Genomic DNA, 20,482 nt, shown 5'->3' with positions numbered 1-20,482 from the left:
CTCTTTTGATCAGGACAGAAAGAGAGGAATCCTAAACTCTCATCCCTTTATTCTGTAATGAATATAGTGAGTGTTTTGAAATTGTAGTGTCAACCTGCAATTTTTCTGGAAACATGTATTAATATTACAGGAACTGCTTTAGTTTAAGGAAGTAAAGAACCTTTATGTATTTTTAGTTTAAAGAGATAATGCAGCTATTTCAACCAAATGTTTGATGCCGGCAGTTTTGTTTTTTTTTAATGATTTTTTTTTTTTTCTGAATAGAATGTCCTGTGGGAGCTCTGAACTTTCTGGCATAAATATGTAATTCATATAAGCTACTCTCCTAAAGCAGCTGAAATAAAATTTTGCTGTTTAATATACTTCGATATTTTTCATTTCACATTTGGCTAATTGATAAATAGACTGGTTTTGTATTTTTATTTAAAAGTCCACACAAAAATATAGAGTTAAAATTACATTAAAATAATAAAAGAATTTTTGATGTCTTGAGTCAAAACAATCAGTTTTGGTAACTACAATTTATTAGCCTAACTTTTGTCCTAAAGATGGATTATTAGTACTTTTAGTTATGTTTTATCTTGGAGAATCACACACTATGATTGTATATTGTAAGCATCCTAATTTTCTCATGCTGCTGAATTTATTTCCTTGATTTTCTGTAAATAATGCAATATTATGCTTCTAAGTAACTGTTGCTTTGAAGAGATAAAGTTATATATGTTTGGATAAAATAAGATCTACTACTTCAGCATCTGTATTTTTTATTAGTTTGTAAATGCTAAAACATTACATTTCTGTGTGATATAGAAAATACTTCCATATTTTTCAGTGCAGTTATTTTGTTTCATTTCTTTCACTTTATACTTTGACTTTTTTCTGTTGCTTGTAAGCACAGTTTTGGAAGAAAAAAATATTTGCTGTATTAATATTTTACTTTGGAATGAAATGAATAAAAGGTGTTTTTTTTTTTTTTATTTTAGGCTTGTGGTTTGGTTAAAAACCTTGCCCTCATGACTCACATTACTACAGATATGGAAGACGGCCCGATTATTAAATTAGCCAGTAATCTTGGAGTTGAAGATGTCAACTTGCTCTGTGGTGAAGAGCTTTCATATCCAAACGTGTTCCTTGTTTTTCTTAACGGTATGTAACTCTTCAGCAGTCTGACTCTGATTTGTTGCTGATTGAGAGTAAGGCTTCAGAAACCCTCCAACAATATTTTGTAGCATGGTCAACCACAGACGCTGTTTTCCCCTTGAAGGTAGTTTCATCTGCAAATATTTTGAAAGAGTTGGGCAGAGTAAGGCCAGATGATAGCATTTAGTTATGTGAAGATGTCCTTAGAACTCTGATCGCAGATGTGTGCAGCTGGGAAATTGAAGCTTTTTTGAATTTCAGTACTGTTTTTAAATACACTTCCATGAATAGGTAGGAAAAAAATGTACATACCATTACAGGTTTGTTTGTTTGTTTTTTCCAGTCATTCACCAAATTAGCCCTTGATAAGGTACTTTTCAAAGAGCATAATGCTTCTAAACTGGTAATAACTTCAATTTATAAGTTCAGAGCTTCATTCACAAAATGTATTTCATTTTATTGCAGTCTTTATGTATTTTTATATCTATTCATGCAACTGTGTTTAAAACCAGAAAGTCAACGTAATTGTTTGCAATATTTAGCAATGATGATCACTTTAAAACTACCTTTTAAGGGACGACTTGACTTGCTTTTTGAATGACTAGAAAACATTAGACTTTGGAAAACAAGCTGCACCACTTGTCTTTGTTAGAGGAGTGGTTTGGCATACGTGCTTTGCATCTGCACACTTATGTTCCTTTTTAACTGATGTTTCAGTGTTTCTAAATCAGCAGTTACTGTAATATCAGATTTCAAAATAGTGATATTTTAAAAACTACAACTGTGATTTTAAAATAGTCTTTTGTCAACAGCATCCAATTCCAGGGGCTAGTATTTAGTGTTTGTCACCATGAGTAAGATCTCCATTCACCTTTGAATTAAACAGCAATTATTCTTCAGTCCTGCCTTCTTCTAGTAACATGAAAGCAATGCTTGACCAAACTGCATTCCTTTGCTCTGCTTTTCTGTAGCAGTATGGTAAAGATAAGGTTCAGTGAAACCACATGTACTCTTTCTGTTTTGTTTTATGGTCTAAAGGGAAGTACAGAGCAGAAATATTGGAATCTTCCTTCACAAGCTCAGTTTGTAGTATGGAGCAAGATCAGTTACATTCCCAAATGTAGATGATCTAGTACTAAATGAGGCAAAACTGTTCAATCTACCAGTTTGTTGTTTTAATTCTAAAAAATCCCAGTCTTGTGGATGTGTGACTTGTTTCAGATTTGAACATGTGACCTAAGAGGACAGAAAATCTTTTAAGTACAAATTCTTTCAACTATAAAGACCTTTGTATTGTCTTAGAAACTCTATAAACTGTTGAGCTTTGTCTCCCTCTCTAAAGAGTTCTGTTTAATATGGCACTGCACTTAGTTGTATTTTATATGTTAAGATGACCTTGGTCAGGTGACTCTTTAAAAATGACTTTTACTCGTTTGTTCATCATGCACCAGAATACTTAAATAAGTATTTTAAATAGTATATATAAAAAGTGACCTGCTATGATAGTAATAGTTTGTTGAGCTAAGTTCCTTAGGGAGAAATTCTGGTGCTCTTGTGAGTGCTCACATATATCAAAAATATCATGTCTTTCTAAAATTTCTGATAAAGCAGCATGGCAGTTCCCTGGTCAGTTCTTGGAAAATTTGGGTCCATTCTTAGTACAGCTGAATGTCCAGGCTTCAGAAATGTTTGCTTGTACACTAACTGGTACCTGGGCATATGAGCGAAAGCATAGTTGAAGAAAGCTGGATGAAGCACACCATTTGGTTTCTGAAGCTACTTGGAGGCAAATAGGTAGTTGGCCTGTGAAGCTTAGACACATTTTTATGTTTAGTGAGATTAAAAACAGGAAAAAAAAAAAAAAAACACACAAAAAAAGAGTAATTCTTATCTAAAGGGTGAATGTTATGACAATACTTATTATTTGCAAGAAGTAGGAACTACTTACGTGCATGCTAGACATGATCAGAATTTATAAGTAGAGTTTTAGATATGCAAAGAATGGACCATGAATTTTTTCTCTATCTGAGTAGGTAACATCCTTGGTGTCATACGTGATCATCAAAAACTGGTCAACACGTTTCGATTAATGCGTCGAGCAGGTTATATCAATGAGTTTGTTTCCATCTCTACAAATCTTTCTGACAGATGTGTGTACATTTCCTCTGATGGAGGGAGGTTGTGCAGGTAAACATCTCATCAGAATTATAAGTGAACTTGCTATAAACACTGTTTTATGAACTGTAAATATGCTGGGCTAAGGCTTTCACAAGTACAGATTTAAATGCATGATCTGTTTTCAGATTCAGTTGGACTTAAGCATTTCTTTTCTCCTTAAATAACTCTCATTCAAAGTACACTGATCAGTGAAATATACTATGTAGTAAGTCAACGTAAAAAAAGGCCCAAGTAAATAAGTTTTATTGTTACAAAGAAGTTAGAACAAAATGTTGCTTCCAACTTCTTTAAAAAAATAAAAGGGGGGGGGGGCAAGGGAGGAGGAAGGGGATATCAACACAATCAGTAACTGCAGTAATGTCTCATGTCCTTGAAGTTTTTTTATGTATGTATTTATTTATTTATTTATTTATACTTCTTCTGTAAGATATCACTGTAGAGAAGTGAGGAACAAGCAGCCATCTTGTGTGTGATATCACATTGTAGAATGAGAAGCTACTCTTTGCCTTTCAGGGCCCATACTTGTAGTGCAAAACTTCCTCATGTGTGTACCTGTTTGCTGTAGCAACAAGGAAGTCTATCACAGTTTTGGTTTAGTTCATTGCTTACCCTTAACTAGGCAGGGTATTCAACATATTTATAAGGCATTCCACCTTATTCATTAATTGCAATTCAGAGCATACTGAAGGCAGTTTGACATACACTGCAGGCCCCAAAATAGCACATGTATGATTATCTGATGGTTTGTACCTGGTCAAGACATCCAGTGGTAGGGTCATAATTCAGTAGTACAGAAATCAGTTTTCCAGTCATAATACCAGCTATTCTGCAGGCTTGGAGATGCAGCAAGTCCTGACTTTTATTTTCTTTTTTTAAGAGAGGGAGAAGTGAAATCACATGTATTTCCAGGAGTTTACCAAGGTGCTTTGTGACACCCCCCACCCTGCAATTGTTCAGATCCCCCTGTTAACCATTTAAAAGTGCTCATTAGTCTTCAAACAGTTATTTAGACTTCAGAGTGGACTCCACAAGTATCTTGTAGCTATTGCTGCTCTTTATAAGAGCAACTTGTCCAAATAGCAACAGCCCTTGACGTTTCATTCTTGCATGCCATCCTTTGTGTCAGTGTTTCCTTGTGGTAAGGAAGCCTTCAGAGGTCCATGTGCTGTTGAAATTTATGGATTCATCTAATGCAGCCTGTAGTAAATGCCTAAACCTTATAGCGTGTAAGTAACAGCAAAATACATTCCTGCATGTGGGCATTTAAGCACAAATTCACTCTGTGTTGTGTGAAGTTTCTGAAATATCCATAGAACTTAATGCTGTTCTTAGCTTTGTAGCATGAGAAGGCTTAAGCCTTTTAAAGTCATCAACAAAATACATAGGTGAAACTTAGAAGATATTAGTTTAAAGATTTAGAGGGGGAAAAAAAAAAGCTTCCTCCTCAAAATTGAAATCTAAATTTTTCTTTTACGCTTTTTTGCTATTTCAAAGACAATAGATCAGTTCATGATATCTGTATATCAAACCAAGGTTTGGATAATTAATTAAATTTATGTGGCTGAATCAGTTAAGGGTGGATAAATTTTAAAAGTGGTTTATAAAATGGGCGATATGTAGGCAGTGTTCTTACTGTAAGTATAAATTAAGTTACCTAAGCATTTGCTATCAGAATCCTGTTTTCCCTTTTTTTCTTTTCAATTGTAGACCCTATATAATTGTAAAGAAGCAAAAACCTGCAGTAACAAACAAGCATATGGAAGAACTGGCTCAGGGTTACAGGTATGCAATTCAAACAGACCTTTTCATCTTCACATCTGTCTGTAAATACTATGTGGAAATAATCCAGTCAGTCAGTCATTTCACATTTTTGGTTAGCTATGTAGAGAAGTCCACTCTCCTATACCTTTATGCATAGAAGTTATACATATAAATCAGTGTATCAGAGATTTTCTGTTCAAAGTTGAATAAAGTCTAGTCTTACTGCTTTTTTTTAGTGCTATGAAATTTGGTGATTATGTAGAATATACACATATCTCACAGCCTCACCTTTCCACAAATAGAAGTCCCAAGGAGGTTCCCATCCTTCTCATAATTGAAAATCAAATGCTTTAAAGGAATATCAACTTGACCACCCTAAAACAGACATGCTCAGAATTAGTTTTGAAACTACTTGCAAATTCTTAGTTTGTGTATTTAAAAAAAAATGTATTTGCAGAAAAGCAATTAAATTTAGCTTTTGTAAAAATGTCTCAAAAACTTGCTGGATTACACTTAGTCACCTGCCTTTGTGGTGAGGATGGGTACATACAGGATATTATACTTTGTTGTTCAATTAAGTATCATCAGTCAGTCAATGTGAAGCAGTGAATGGACAAGGGGATTAATTAAAAAAAATACTATTTTCTTTAAATATGTAAAATGCATAGAACCTTTCGTGTAAATGTGTTTTTCTAGTTTACATTCTACACATGACATTCCTTCAATATATGTATTTTGTAGTTCAGTTTTTGCAGAAACATAAGAAAAGACCATCCTTTCACTGTAATTTTTTAATTTAACTATAGGAATTTTGAAGACTTTTTGCATGAAGGTCTTGTTGAATATTTGGATGTGAATGAAGAAAATGACTGTAACATTGCACTATATGAACATACAATTAACAAGTAAGTATGCATTCAGACTAAACACTGGTACTGGAAAAACCTTTAGGGGGCAACTTTTCAAAATGCAAGTGTATTAATGATGTCACTATTTTCACACATACACTTGGCTCCCTTGCTAATGATTGAAACAATGCCAGATAAAAGATAAAGAAATCTGTTTACACACGTCCTAAATTATCCATAGGAGAGTTACAAAAAGTGGTTTGCGTTTTATTTTTTGGGGAAATCTCTTTCTGCTTCTGACTGTCAGTAATAGGAAATACTTAAGGGTGTATCATTTGCTTCTCTGGATGTGGCTTTTTTGTTTTTCTTCTAATCATGGGACTGCTCATTGTAAGTAATTTTATACATTTTGAATTTAGAGGGAAATGATTTCCCCTTTTAAATTATGTTCTTAGGATGTCATGATTGTCCTTTGGAAAAATTTCTCTCTTGATGTATGGGGATCCTAGACAACAAGCTTACGTTAAATGCCTGAGTTGTTGTAATGAGACCTTACCTTTGACTTTTCACTTTCACCTTTCACTTTTGCATGCTCTTGTCTGGCTTCTGTATATATGAGCAAATAAGAGCACACGCAACTGCTGTCATTTGTGCCAAAATTAAGCAACTTCCATAAAGCATCAGAGCTGAAAAATTTAAGTTACCAGACACCTAATGCAGCTAGAAAGATTAATGGGAGCGCATCACCTGAAATCACTGTTTACTCAGAAATAGGTGGAGACAGGAGAAAATCCAGTGTGAAGAAATGACTCCATGATATCTGCTAAAGTTTGGGAGATTCTTGTGTTGTCCGTCAACTTGCTTTGAGTTTAGCTTAAGTGCTTGTAGTTACTAGCGCCGTAAGTATCTGAGCTCACACCATAGAAGCATATTGTTCCTTGTGTTTAGTATTAATATTTCCTGCATCTTGAGTAGCTGATTTCTGTACCCCCTTCCCCCCAGCTGGTCATCTTGCATTTTAAATGGCGCAACCATGTTGGTACAACTTGTTCTGTTAATACAACTGATACAATCCGCTATTGTGAAGTATCCCATTAACATTCCTGCTTTTGTAATGTAGGCTTCTTTTAGCTACGGTATCCTCTCTTTGCCTTTCCAATCCAATTAAGGTTTTTTTTCTTTGGAGGATTTGACTCTATTTAATGCATTCAATTTCTTCCTAACCCATTTGTAACTCTTATTTTCAAACTCATAAGGTTGCCTTCCTTTCTTGGTTCCATTTCTGGCAGTGGCATTTCGACGTGAAGAAACTGAACTGCTCTGTAAACTTTGAAGTCCTCTCATTAGCACTGTGAAGTACATCCTAAGATACTAGGATCTAGCATCTTCTTTGGATGAAATAAGATTGATCTCCATGGAAAAACATTCATGTTGAATTTTACTCCATTTGAAAACATATGTGTAATTCCATGCACTGGTACTTTCTGAAGAAATTTGATAAATTCTCTGTCAGTACATTCTTAAGCCTCTTGTTTTATTGTTTGAGAAGTGTCAGTAGTTCTGCGAAATTTTGCAGAATGGGAGAGCAGTCCATGCTTTAAGATTACTACTGGCTCCTGAGACCATTTTGGAATTACTTAACTGCTGTTGGGATTCTGCCATTTCTGCTTTCTTAAGGCAGGCTTCAATGAACATAGCTGCTTTTTATCAAGAGGAGAAAAATAGTGGCTGCTAAGTTTAGTCACAATTAGCTTCGTTTCAAAATTTCGTGTTTCCTAGTTGCTTATCTTGATTTAAAAAGCAGACCTGCTCCAGACAAGCTTTATTATACACTCCATCCTTAGTTATTAGTCACTCCACTTGCATCCCAGTGCACACTATGATTTAATTGTCTTTATTGAGCATGGGCTTTCTCCTCTGAAGCTCCTGCCAGGTAGAATGGATTTTGTTTTCTTATCTTTCAGTCTTTATTTCTTGTCCATGTCTTTTCATTTCTCATCAGTAGCGCCTTTTAACAAAATAATTACTTCCAAAATATTTGCAGAGCATTTCAAATAGTGTTTTATTATGGCATATCTCTCGTGGCACTGGATCTGGTTTGGACACAGATGTTTTCTCTCTAACTGATATTATATAACTGACCTTGGAAAACTGAAACTATACTTTTATTTTTTTTCAATACCCAAATCTGTCTTGCTCCTCCTTCTTCCATGTCTCCTGTGGATTTCTAGATCTCTGAGATTGGTAATGATGCAGAAGACTCTTGTTACACGAGATGACATTCCTTAAGGCATTTTAGGACTTACTGTATAAACTGAAGTTTTATTGTCTTGCTGAGCTCCTTCAGGTTGTTGTTACCTAGAGGCTTTTTCTCTCCCTGATGGAAATTTGTTCTCCTTCATTTCTTTTCATGTGGAAACACTTAAAATGAAAACAAAGTATAAAGAGAAAAAAATTGGATAATGAATCCATATTTTGAGATCTTAATGGCTTATATTTTCCTGAGCAGAATTGAATGGAAGAATTATGATATACTGCTAAAATAAATAAATGATAGTTACAATGTTTGTTCACAAGCCTGCTATAATTGGTGCTCTTTCTTTTAAGAGATACAACACATTTGGAGATTGAACCTTTCACGCTTCTTGGTGTCTGCGCTGGTCTGATTCCGTATCCTCACCACAACCAGTCCCCGAGAAACACCTACCAGTGTGCCATGGGGAAACAAGCAATGGGTAAGATGTTTTTAATTCTGTTTTGGAGTGTTACATAGTTTTTTGGTGCTATGTAGAGAAAGAGACAAAACAGAGAAATTCTTTCCTAGTTAACATAAAAGCTTTGCCAGGAAGAGAACACCTCTTAGCTTAGATGAAGTAATGAAAAGTTACCTCTAAATTGCTAGAGAAAACAATTAAAAAAAGCCAGTTTTCCTGAATGAAGACCATATCTGCAGGTTCTAATGCTTAAAATTTGGAGAAAATAGGGCACTGTAGCTTTTTTCTTGGTGTTTTTTGGTTGTTGTTTGTTTTATAATCATCATGACTTTGAAGTTTTCAACATACTGGAGGATTGGCAGTGTGGTTTTCCTTTCTCTTTATGCTGCAGTGTGCTATGGGTTTCCAGATAAAAAGAGTAAAAAAGTGTTCTCACAATGAGAGACAGAGTGCAAAGAGAAGAGACTTTGCCTTGATTAGTTGAGTAGTTGTCCTTAAAAAAAAAATAAAAAAATTTAATGTTGACTTTATAGAATGGCTTAGTTACTTGACCACTTCCCACAGCAGCAGTTTAGGTTTGGGGCTTTTTGTTTTGTTTTGTTTTGGATGAAGAAGGCAAGTAGTAATGGCCTCTCAGCAGAATGACTGAGACAAAATTAATTTCTGATCACTTCATTCTTTTTACAATGTGGTAGCTGGTCATTAAAAAAACCAACCGCTTTATAAATGTGCTGTGGTGGGTAATTAACACAAAGTAAGTTCTAATCCTTCCTTTACCACATAGCTAAACTAACATTGAAGCATCAAAGCCATAAAGCCCATGATCGAGCCAGAGTGAGTCCCAGAAAGAACCTGACCAGCAGTACATCGGTTCGGGCAGCTGTATTCAGACTTGTGCTGTACATGCTGGTTTTAGGTCTTGTGTCGATGGCTGGCGTGGAAGCTGTGAGTTACAGTAGAAAAAACTGCCACCTCTTTTAGGTTTACTAAATCATTTGTTTTGTGCTGTCTGTCTGAAACTGAAACACTGCACCTTTCGTGAGGCTTCTCCAGCAGAATTAATAGCAAAGTAACTGCCTTGTGCTGAACTGTCATGGTCAGCACATCAAAATAGCAGAAAATAGCAACAGATGCATGTCCCCCTTTTAAATTAAAAAAAAAAAAAAAAAAAGAAAAAGAGGGGCAATGCAATCTTTCTCCTTACAGTTCTCCCCCATCCCATTATCTTTCCTCCCACCCCCAAGTCTCTATTTTATGACTATTAGTCTCAGAAGGTTTGGTTGGTTACCACACACAGTTAAGCAGGATCAGTGTGTACAGAAAGCCAATTCAGTATCTGTGGAGTTCTTTTGTAGTTTTCTGTGTGAAGGTTTTTTTCCCGTTTTGTTTTGAGTGTCATTTGCAATTCATTGTCTGTGTTTTCTGAGGTTGGTGTATTCAGCTGCTTTGACCCTAGGTCTTGCACATTTAGCTCCTTGGATACAATCCTCTGACGTTCCTGCTGACGCTAGGAACACAAAAGCCATTGAATATCTTGAGCAATAAAAAAAAGCCTTTGTTTCAGTTTGTTATGACAAAACACCTGACTCAAAGAATAAGCAGCTAGATAAAAGTATATTTGAAAAGTTGGCACATGACCCGAGTTATATTTTGCTGTGCCTCAAGTATCTTCAAGCACCTGAACCTTTTTTTGTAATAACTGCTTTTAAAAAGGCACCCTAACTGGCAATACGTATCGGCAGAAAAGTTTTTGCTCTACACCTAGAGATCAAACGAGACCTAGAAGATAATCCTGAAACAGGTTACAGATACTTCTTTCTGATTTTATTTATGAAAGATGTGACACAGTGCTTCCAACGCCAAGCTTTTATGTAACTATTCACACTTCTCTTTCTTTTCCCACTCCAAAATTGCAGACCAGCTCCAGGTCCCACATGACCACATGGAAAGACTCACGTCCAAGTCCACTGTGTCACTCCTCAGCTGTCAAAACCCGGGGGCACAGAGCAAGGCCCCGGGCTCTGGCTCAGAGAGGAGGCCCTTGTGCTACTCAGCGCTGACCTCCCTCTGACCATCTCACAGAGCAGTGCCCACAGCTTTGGACAGGCTTGGCTTGGTTTTAGTGGTACCAAGTGTAGGGAAAGGTACGAAAGGACGTATAAATGAAGGGTAGCCATCAGAGATTGCAATGAGGTCTGTAATCCAGTATCCTTGACAAGTGTTAAGTATTAAAATACGAGTGTTCCTGCGGGATAATATTGAATATTACTGAAAAATAGCTCCCTTTCATGGGCAGAATAGGTCATCTTGTTGGAGGACTAGAGCTATGCTTAGTTTAGTTAGCAAACTGGGTTTCAGTGAAATGAAATTGAAATGCAATCACTTTGTTTTGACATAAATAATTTACCATATTTTGCTGGTTGTACAATGAGACTGAAGAAAAGGTAGGGTTAGGTGGCAAATACAAGAGCAGCTGCAGGGCTCTCAGTTGAAGGTTGACATTTCAGTGGCGAAGTAACAGTAGAAGCTTAAAATCTGAGAAATATTTAAGATTAAAATACAAGAGGCTGTATTGTTTGAATTCCACGTGTTGCTCCAATAATGTTTAAAACGATCATTGTTGCCTGTGATTAGAGACATAATTTTAAATGGAGCTTTTCAATCACATGAACGTACAGAAACGGGTCAGTTTTACGTACTGTAGCTCTGTGACTGTGAGGCGTTGTACAAGAGCCGGTAAGACATGAAAGCACCCGTTTTCCTGCCAGGAACCCACCACGTTGCACAGGCACACACCCGTCTGGGAGAGCGGCTGTGTGGGCACACAAAGCAAGCTGTATGCTGTCATAGCCCAACTGCGCGCTGCGCTTTCAACCCAAATGCCGTAACGCAAGTCTGAGTAAGGGAAGGAGGTTTTGGATGTTAATTTTCACTTCAACCTGTGAAAGAGCAGGGAATATTTGAGGCAAGGCGGCGGGTGAGCAAGAACATCGTTGCAGAAGTCTGTGTTGAAGCAACTTCTCTGATATTAAAAAAAATGCTGTAGGTTTTACATTCTTTGCTTCTGTGAGATAGCAGAGCTCTTGGTATACTGCTTTTCCTCGTGCTGTAACAAGTTGAATGTGTTAAAATTGAGTCGAGAAGACAACTGTGCCTCGAGGAGCCGAGTGCTGGGGGTGGCTGCTTTCTGACGGTCGTGAAAGGCCTCGTCAGTGGGCTGGGAGCTGAAGCGCTCCCAAATTTTGTACGGCTAGCCTATTGGCAGGGAACTGAAACAAAGGTCAGAACAAAACTGGTTGGTGCTGGTCTTCACAGCTGGACCTGGGTGCTTTGTGGCCAGGGCTCAGTTCTGCCGCTTGCCTTTGAAGAGCAGCGTTTGTGCTCTGCGGCACGGTCCCTTTTTGTCAGCTCTTCTCTCCCCAGCAGCAGGCACAGGAGTGCTGGGGCAGAAATGAGTCAGACTTCCCCATAATCTTTTTAACTGACTTCTTAATCTCTCTGTGGTGAAAAGAATATTTCAAACGCTGAATGTCCAGATCGATTAACAACATGTAATGGGAAAATCTCTGGGAGCTGAGTTGGAGCCCAACTGCAAGGTTCAGTGCAGCCTTCAAAACCGATGCTCCTTCCTCTGTTGGCTTGTGCTCAAATAAAAGGACAGAATGGTAGAAAATCTGTGGTGAAGTTGGGGGAAATACAGAAGTACAGCAATTCTTCTCTTGGCATGTGTAATAATAGGTCTTTTGGATTGTGTATTAAGTAGATAATTTTGGTATCCATGTTAATTTTTGTTGTGAAATGTAATGTTGTAAGTAATATAACAGAGTTGGATAAATGCTGCTTGTAGCTGGCTGGTCATTCTGGTGAGTTCTGGGAACGTTCTGCATCAGAATAACACTGTCCTGTTTATGCTAAATTACAGTAGATTGTATTTCTATATTATTGCTTTACACTGAAGAATGATCAAATGATGCTGTAGAAGGAAAAAAAAAAGTGGTTAGGAAGTGGGGAAAAAAAAGGAAAGAATGCACACATGCATCCACAATATACCAAGTGCTGAAAAAAGGCAAGAAAATGATCTTTGTTGTATCCAGGTCAACCTTGTGTGTGTTATGCTTTAAACAGGGCTAATTACCAATGAAAAAAAATTGTTCTTGCTGTTGTGATAATTTTAAATGTGGGTCATTGTGAGCAGGGTTTGTTGTGGTGACGTTTAATTATACTTTACTTTTGCTCGGCTCTTTGGCTGAAGCAAACAAGGGCTCTGTTCTTTCAGAGAGAAAACAGAAATAAAGCTGGCTTGCTAAAGTGACTTGCTTCATTTCAACACCCACACAGAGGTCTCGTCCCTACACACCAGTCCTCAAAAGAAGAAAGCTGTTTCTTAATTTTAAATAAGCAGATTGCATTTTTTTTTTAGACTGTGGTTTGTTAGATCAGAATAGATAAGGCATTATGAGTATAACCATTAAATCCTAGCAATTAGGAAAAATGTTGCTGATGTATGGCATGCTTTGGGGATAATTTATTTCATTTCTGCTCTTGAATCATCCTCTAGTAAGTTTCTTTCCTGCCAGCATATCCACCATTGGTGTATATGTGTATGTTTTCCATTTGATATGCTACAGAATTAAATTATAGAAAAATTACACAAAAAGTTTATTATCTGTAATATTTGACAAATAAGGGACTTCCTCAGATTGCTACGAGGGTATAAAAGGACAAGTTTTGCTAGGATGAGACACTCCAGATTTCATCCTGTCTTAGCATCCCTAACCATAGCATGTATAAGCATCCCAGAGGAGGAAAAAATCACAAGCATTTCAAAAGAGAAAGTTGGTGTGGCACGCTCAGGAGATTTCCCTTACCACCAGGGAAATGTACCTGTCTAAAACTTTTAAGATGAGCTGTACAGCAGACAGCCTGTCCTGAAAGCATGCAGATTATTCATTCTAGGTGCAGAGGAAGGAAAAGAGTGGTGTAAAACTCTTTTTCATTTGGCAGATTTCCCTTGCTGTATGGTGGGAAAAACAGTTTGTTTATCAGAGTACAGTGAAACAATGCCTTATGCTTAGGCTAGGGGAACACCATAAGTAAGAGGACCTTCAGTTGTTGGGTCTTGATGGGGGATGTCTGGGAGAGTCTTCAGTGTTGAATCCAGGCCCTACAAGCTTGCTTCTTGTGGACAGACAGTACTGCTCTGGGATGAATTTATTTCCTTCTCCAAGAAAAAGACAGGAAAGCAACTACTTATAAGCAAGGAGTGGAGCCTGTCAACTGCACCAAGTCATCCTCAGTGTTTAAAAATGCTGTGCCCATGGCTTCAAGTCCACTTCGTAGAACCAAGGAAAGTCTGAGCATGCAAGAATGGTTTATAACAGTTTATTTTAGGACACTATCTGTTGAGCTATCTCCCTGTTCTTGTCCTTGGGAAGGGTTGAGTCCAGGTAGTTTAGGGGAGAGAGCTTAACAACAGGGACAGGGTATGTCTTTGGAACTGCCTATGATGCTGCCTGGTTTTAGATACTCTAGATATACTTTAGATGTTTTCTAGACATTTTATTTAAATGCAGGCAGTTGGAAATTGCAAGTATCTGTATGTAAAACATGAAGCTGGCCTTCCCTAAGAGCAGATTTGTGTTCAGCTGTGTTATATTCTGGCCATGTGAAGTCTTCATTATAGTCAGGCTGCTTGACCTTTCCTTGATAATAGCCATCCTTTGAAATTGCAGGAGAAATTGGAAAGGTTTTAAAAGACTTACCTCCTAAGCACAAGTACTGCAGAATATTTAGTACTTAAAACTTTAAAACTTTAACTTTTCGGGCTATAATTTCTTAATTGCTTTGAGACATAGCATAGTCCTGGTACAGCAAACTCTAATAACGTACGATTGCCTTAACTTTTGTTCTGCTACACAACAGTTTATGTTTCCCTGCTGGGTGTTAATTATTTTTTCCTCAGATTTCAGAAGACACTTTGGCAGTCTGATGGGACAGGGCCAAAAATTGCAGTCTCAAGCTGGGAGGTCTATACAAAGGATTGAATTCTGAACCGTAAATTTAAAATTAATTTCATGTAGAAAGACAAATATATTGTGGGTGAACTTCTACTGTAGTCTTTCTAGCAATGATGCCTCTAATTTCAGAAAGTAAATCAGTCTTGGCTGCTGCTAACTGTATGCTTTGTTCATGCTTTGTGACACTCTTAACACAGGCTGCTGTTGAACTAATTATTGCCCAGAAAAAGGAAGCAAATGCTATGTGGAAGACACAGAGCTTGATCCAGAGCTCCTCTTGAACTCAATGGGAGTCTTTCTGTTGATTCTGATGAAATTTTGAATCAGAACACTGATTGGAATTGGAACATGATTTCGTCTCTCATAAGAAAAAAAAAACACTCTGATTATTAGAATAGTAACAACAACCTTCATGCTTACACTGTTATCCAGTGTCATGATTTAAAAAAAGAAATCTTATTTCCATTCAGTCATAGAGGACATTAGTTTGATTTCTTTTCTTGTTCTTTTTGTCTTGATGTTCAGGTTTTCACTGAAAAGAAAATCTTTGTGGACGCTTAAAATAAGAAGCGAAGCCACTTATAGCTTTATTTAAGTTTAATAATGCAAAGTTGTTTTGCTTCAGTCTCTTGTATGAATTTTCCCCCTTTTTTCATGAAGCATTTGTATTATTAGATGAAATTCCTTAGTTTGTGGGTTTAGTTCATTTGCACTTTGATAATTTTTCAGCTAAAATATTTCTAGGGGACTCACTGATGTTCAGACTGTTGTTTTTCCTTTACATACAGGTACTATTGGATACAATCAAAGAAACAGGATAGATACTCTTATGTATCTTCTAGCCTATCCCCAAAAGCCAATGGTAAAAACAAAAACAATCGAACTGATAGATTTTGAGAAATTGCCTGCTGGACAGAATGCCACAGTTGCTGTCATGAGCTACAGTGGTTATGATATTGAAGATGCTCTCGTCTTAAACAAGGCCTCTTTGGACAGAGGTAAGAACCATCAATTCTTTCCTACTTCTCTACTGTGTGCTCTACTGCGTGCTTTAATCATTTTGTTGTCTCATGGTGTTATCATACAATAAATTTTATTGCTGTTACAAACAGTGCATCTCCAATTAAGAAGTTGAATTCCAAAACTGCTTTGGGTGCTTTTGTTTGATTTCTGCATGAATAGTGATTGTAATTCCATGGTTGCAACAGTAGGGTGAAGTTGCCAACACGTGAAAAAACTCTTGAGTATGGGTATTAAAAGAACAAATGGCTAGCTTTTGACCTCAAGTCAGAAAGGATAAATGATCCCTTTTTGAAAATGTTCAGCTTATGAAAAATACAAGGTATCGGATAAAATGTTCTGTGGTGCTTGATTTTTAGGTGGTTACCTGAGCCTTTCCTCATTACTAACAGGCGTCTCGTCATTATCATCAGTAATGAAAGCAATAGATGAAACGAGATTTCTGAATGCATTCAGGAAAGGAATGGAACATGTGGTATTTAGTGCCATGGTGATCGTGATGCTCTGAGGGCACAGTAACAGTATTGCTTGTTTTCTAAGGGAAAATAATAGTATTGCCCAAAACAAAATCATGTAGTATTTATTCAGAGAGAAGTTCAAAGCCAAAAAACCTGTGCAGTGTACTTTAAGTAAAAGTGCCTAAGCACTGACTGGAAGTAACTAAGTGAAATCCACGTTTGTGCCGCTCTGGCCTGTGTCACTGTCTCCACAGATCTTCAGCGCTTTATGTAAATGCTGCGGGGGGTTAGAGGAGAGTTGCCTGAAAACTTTAGTGTCTCTCTCTTTCTCTCTCCCTCCCTCTAATAAAATCCCTTGAGAGAAGACGTAATGCAGTGAGATCAAATTGGTTGTAGTTTCGGGTGGCCAAAATCAGATTCTTCCCTGACTTTGTTCCCCCCCATACTCCCTTCCTCCTAGTTGCTAGGCAGCAATACTAGTATTCCTAGACATGTATCTTTGGCATTAATGTCTGCTGCATTTAATTTATGCCTCCTTTTCTGAAAACAACAACAGGCATGATTTAAAACTAAACGTTTTCTTTTCTGGTAGACTGGTAACATTTACAGGGAGAGCTGTGGTGATTGTCAGGACTTACTTGGCATATTCTAAAGATATAGATGTACTGTATGTGGCCACAACCATCTTTCAAATGAGCTAAGATAATGTAGGATCATTAGAAAGCCCTGCTTTTATCTGCCTGTAATTCTCAATGTGATGAAAGTGTTAAGTATTGTAACTAGTTGCTGCATCAGGAGAGAAATTTCCAGAGATGCTACTTTTCTGATTTAAACAAACCAACCCTATTTATATGTAATTATATATATGTTTATATATGTGTATGCGTATGAATTATATGTAATTTAGACTTCTTTCGAACAACAAAAAAAAAAGTTAGTAATGGAGTGATTATATGAAACCTTCAATAGGCACATTCCTGGTAAGCTAGCCTGTGTCAACCACAAATATGAGTGAAAGCTCAGGTTTCTTAGAACCACAGAAGGGAAGAGGTGCTGATCTCATCCTGTTAAAATCTCTTCTATGGTGCGGACCACCAAAGATAAGAAAAATGATGTGTGCGTGTGTGTGCAGAGGTATAGAAAGGCATTAGTTCAACTTCAGAATTGGACCATAGTCCAGTGTCCTAGAAAAGACAGCATGCATGATGTGTTGTGAGCTACTAGGTATCTTTGTACAATGCTTTGCATGTTCAAGATGATGAATAATCTGACTATTACGAAAGATGTTATATTCTGTAGCTCTGCAAGTGTTTTAGCATTCTTGCTTTGTTGTGATAACGTGTTGTAAAAAATTTTTGAATTCCTAGGCAGATGAGTTTGTGTTATATTTTAGGTTTTGGAAGGTGTCTCGTATACAAGAATGCGAAGTGTACACTCAAGCGTTACACAAATCAGACGTTTGATAAAGTAATGGGTCCGATGTTGGATGCAGCTACCCGTAAACCAATCTGGCGCCACGAAATTTTAGATGCTGATGGTATCTGCTCTCCTGGTACGTCAAACTGCATGTTTAGTTGTGGCATGTACAAAATCTGAAGTAGAAATTAACATTTTGTTAGTGTGTGGTATGCACCTCATTTTATACTTAGTGTAATTTTTTTTCTTGAAGTGGACAACGTTTGAATAGAAAATTAAAGTATAGAAAAATAATAGAAAATTTAAAAATGCTACTTTCTGAAGGCAGCATGATCCCAGTCTTTTGTGGCGTTGTTGCTGTATGAACTTAGTGATTTCCTCACAATATTTAATAATAGAACATGGCCTACTTCCTGGACATATTCCTTGCAGTTTGTCTTTTAGTATACCGTATTTTAAAGCCTAGAGTGTATTTCTAACATAGGTGGCCAGATATATTTTAATGGTGTTTTCTTTCCTGTCTGTTGTAGGTGAAAAAGTAGAAAACAAGCAAGTCCTTGTGAACAAGTCTATGCCAACTGTGACTCAGACACCTCTGGAAGGAAGCAGTGTGCCTCAGCAGCCACAGTACAAAGACGTGCCAGTGACGTATGTTGCATTGTACCTTTATACTTGGGAAGGTGATGTCTAGGGAAGATACCCCTTTACAAGGAACCACCCTGATTGTATATATATGGAGAGGAATCATTGAGTTGTTTCCCGGGAGAAACCAAGGAAAGAGTGAAGACAGTGGAGCAGGGAGAGAAGTCACATAGGGATGAACCAACGGAGAAACAGGAGAGAAGCAGGATGAGTGGGAGGGCAGAGAACGTATGTGTGGTTAGTGAGGGTGTGCGTCTCCTCCATACTGGCTCTCACCGAAAAAGGCAAATGCTCAGCCCTTTCTTTGCCAGGCAGGAGGCCAGAAGATAGAGGCCTTCCTATCTCAGAGACCAATGGTCAGCTGATTCTGGCCATTCCAAGGGAGTCAAGAGAGAAAAGAAGTAGTCCTGCCTGACAAGGACATGGACCCAGGGCTCTGAGGTTAGGTGTCATAGTTACTGGAACAACAGACAAAATAATCTCCTAAATAAGTTATTGAAATCTGATATACCCTCATTCTGCAATATGTAGGCAAAAAAGATGATGCCAAAAAGCTGATACCATTTATTTTTATTTTTTTTTAACTTTCCTCCCAAAGTTTCTGTATATCCTACCACATGAACTCAGGTAATTCCTGCAAAAGGACTCTCTAGACCTCACCTGTTTTTGTACCCCATACTGTGTTCTGCCTGTGGTTCATTTCTTCAACTGCACGTGATGTTATGGCAGGATATTATGCCTTTATTTTGTTCTTAAATTTTTTTTAGTATACTCCTTAGGCTCCCTCCTTCAGCTGTAACTCTCTGTTTGGTTCCGTGAAAGCTACATTTTAGCCAGAAACTTAGCAATACGTAGGTTTGTAACTTGTGTTTGGCTCATAAACGTAAAACTCATGTTCTGTCTTTTTTCATCAGCTATAAAGGTGCAACTGATTCTTATATTGAAAAAGTAATGATTTCATCAAATGCAGAGGATGCTTTCTTGATCAAAATGTTGTTGAGGCAAACTAGACGTCCAGAAATTGGAGATAAATTTAGCAGTCGTCATGGGCAGAAAGGTAAGCTACATATTTAATAAAAATGTTGGGTATTCCTACTATACATATTATCATGCGTGTTTCCATTGATTGGTTCAGATCTTTTATGACTGACTGCAGTCGTCATGCAAACAAACTGTCCTTCCATGAGCAGTGTTCTCTTTGTCTAGAAGACAGTGCTTTAGGTTAGGAGGAGCTCCCTGTAAGTATTCCCTCCAGCACTGTGTGCCCTTGATTTGCCACGGGTTCTGCTCTAGTCCCAGGCTCATGGTGGCTTTGAGCATGTTGTGTTGATTCACACTGTGTTCTTGGAGCAAAACCAGGGAACACTATGGGCAAATATGTCCTGGTCAGGCAGCAGAGAGTTGGTCCTTGCACAAAATCTGTATGAAGATCTGAACCAGTGCAACGAAATGGAACTGCAACAAATGTCACCAGTACACAGGCAGTATCCAGCTCTCTTAAATGAAGCTTAAAACTAGAATCATCTCCAGCATGTTCAGTGCATGTGTGATTGGAGGGGGTACGAAGAGTAGCTGATTATAGATGGACCCCAGGCGCAAATGAGAATTCATGTCTGAAGTGCTCCATGCCTGCTGTTCACTTCTTTATTCACATGCGTAGCCTGAAGTCAAGCTTTAAGTCCTTTCTGGATTTCTGAAGCTGTGGAAGTACATAAGCATCAGTGGGAATGAGATGGCCAGGTGTAACTGAAGTGGAAGACTGCACCCCTGTCATGAGATGCCAGGCTAACCACTGTCATCCTCATGTCTGTAGCCTCTTGGTTTGGTGATCAGGACATCTGCATAGAGCAAACCTGTCAATCAAAAGAGGTTCAATGGGTACAAAAGGCAATATTTGATCATAATGTATGCTGTTACATTGCCTCAAATTCTTTGTATTTTCAATGAAGTACAGAACACAGGCTTTCTCAGGTACATCCAGCTCTTTCCAAGACTTTTCCAGTGGTGCAGGTATTTTCCCATAGACCTGTTCTTGAAACTCTCTTCTAAAGAAATCCTGCTATTTTTTCTGCTGTTGTTAAGAAATAGAAACTCTTCTGATAAACACTGAAAAGTTTTTCCTGATTATATTTTCAAGATGGCTTTTGATCTAAAAATAGGAAGTAATTACCAATGATTCCCCAAGCAATTGGGAAACCAATACCAGTGGAAGGCTTCAAAAAAGTGAAGAAGAAACAGTACTTGACTTAAGTGCTTGACTTAAAATCCAGTCATGTTCTTGCACAACA

General features: G+C 37.6%; 1 protein-coding gene across 1 annotated transcript in view; it reads left to right on the top strand.

Moving 5' to 3' along the window:
• POLR3B (RNA polymerase III subunit B) overlaps nucleotides 1–20,482 on the top strand; it is a 74,201-nt gene that overhangs the window by 31,924 nt on the left and 21,795 nt on the right. Inside the window, exons 15-23 of the mRNA XM_048075922.2 lie at nucleotides 984–1,146; nucleotides 3,174–3,327; nucleotides 5,026–5,100; nucleotides 5,886–5,984; nucleotides 8,535–8,662; nucleotides 15,447–15,656; nucleotides 17,530–17,688; nucleotides 18,083–18,200; nucleotides 19,109–19,251. Of these exons, the coding sequence (XP_047931879.1) occupies nucleotides 984–1,146; nucleotides 3,174–3,327; nucleotides 5,026–5,100; nucleotides 5,886–5,984; nucleotides 8,535–8,662; nucleotides 15,447–15,656; nucleotides 17,530–17,688; nucleotides 18,083–18,200; nucleotides 19,109–19,251 (1,249 nt within the window). The remainder of the gene's footprint in view (nucleotides 1–983; nucleotides 1,147–3,173; nucleotides 3,328–5,025; nucleotides 5,101–5,885; nucleotides 5,985–8,534; nucleotides 8,663–15,446; nucleotides 15,657–17,529; nucleotides 17,689–18,082; nucleotides 18,201–19,108; nucleotides 19,252–20,482) is intronic.

The sequence above is a fragment of the Anser cygnoides genome, chromosome 1 (genome assembly GCF_040182565.1).
Source record: "Anser cygnoides isolate HZ-2024a breed goose chromosome 1, Taihu_goose_T2T_genome, whole genome shotgun sequence".
NCBI classification, from domain to species: Eukaryota; Metazoa; Chordata; class Aves; order Anseriformes; family Anatidae; genus Anser; species Anser cygnoides.
The sequence above is the reverse complement of the archived record's forward strand: the minus strand, read 5'-3'. Positions and strand labels throughout refer to the sequence as shown.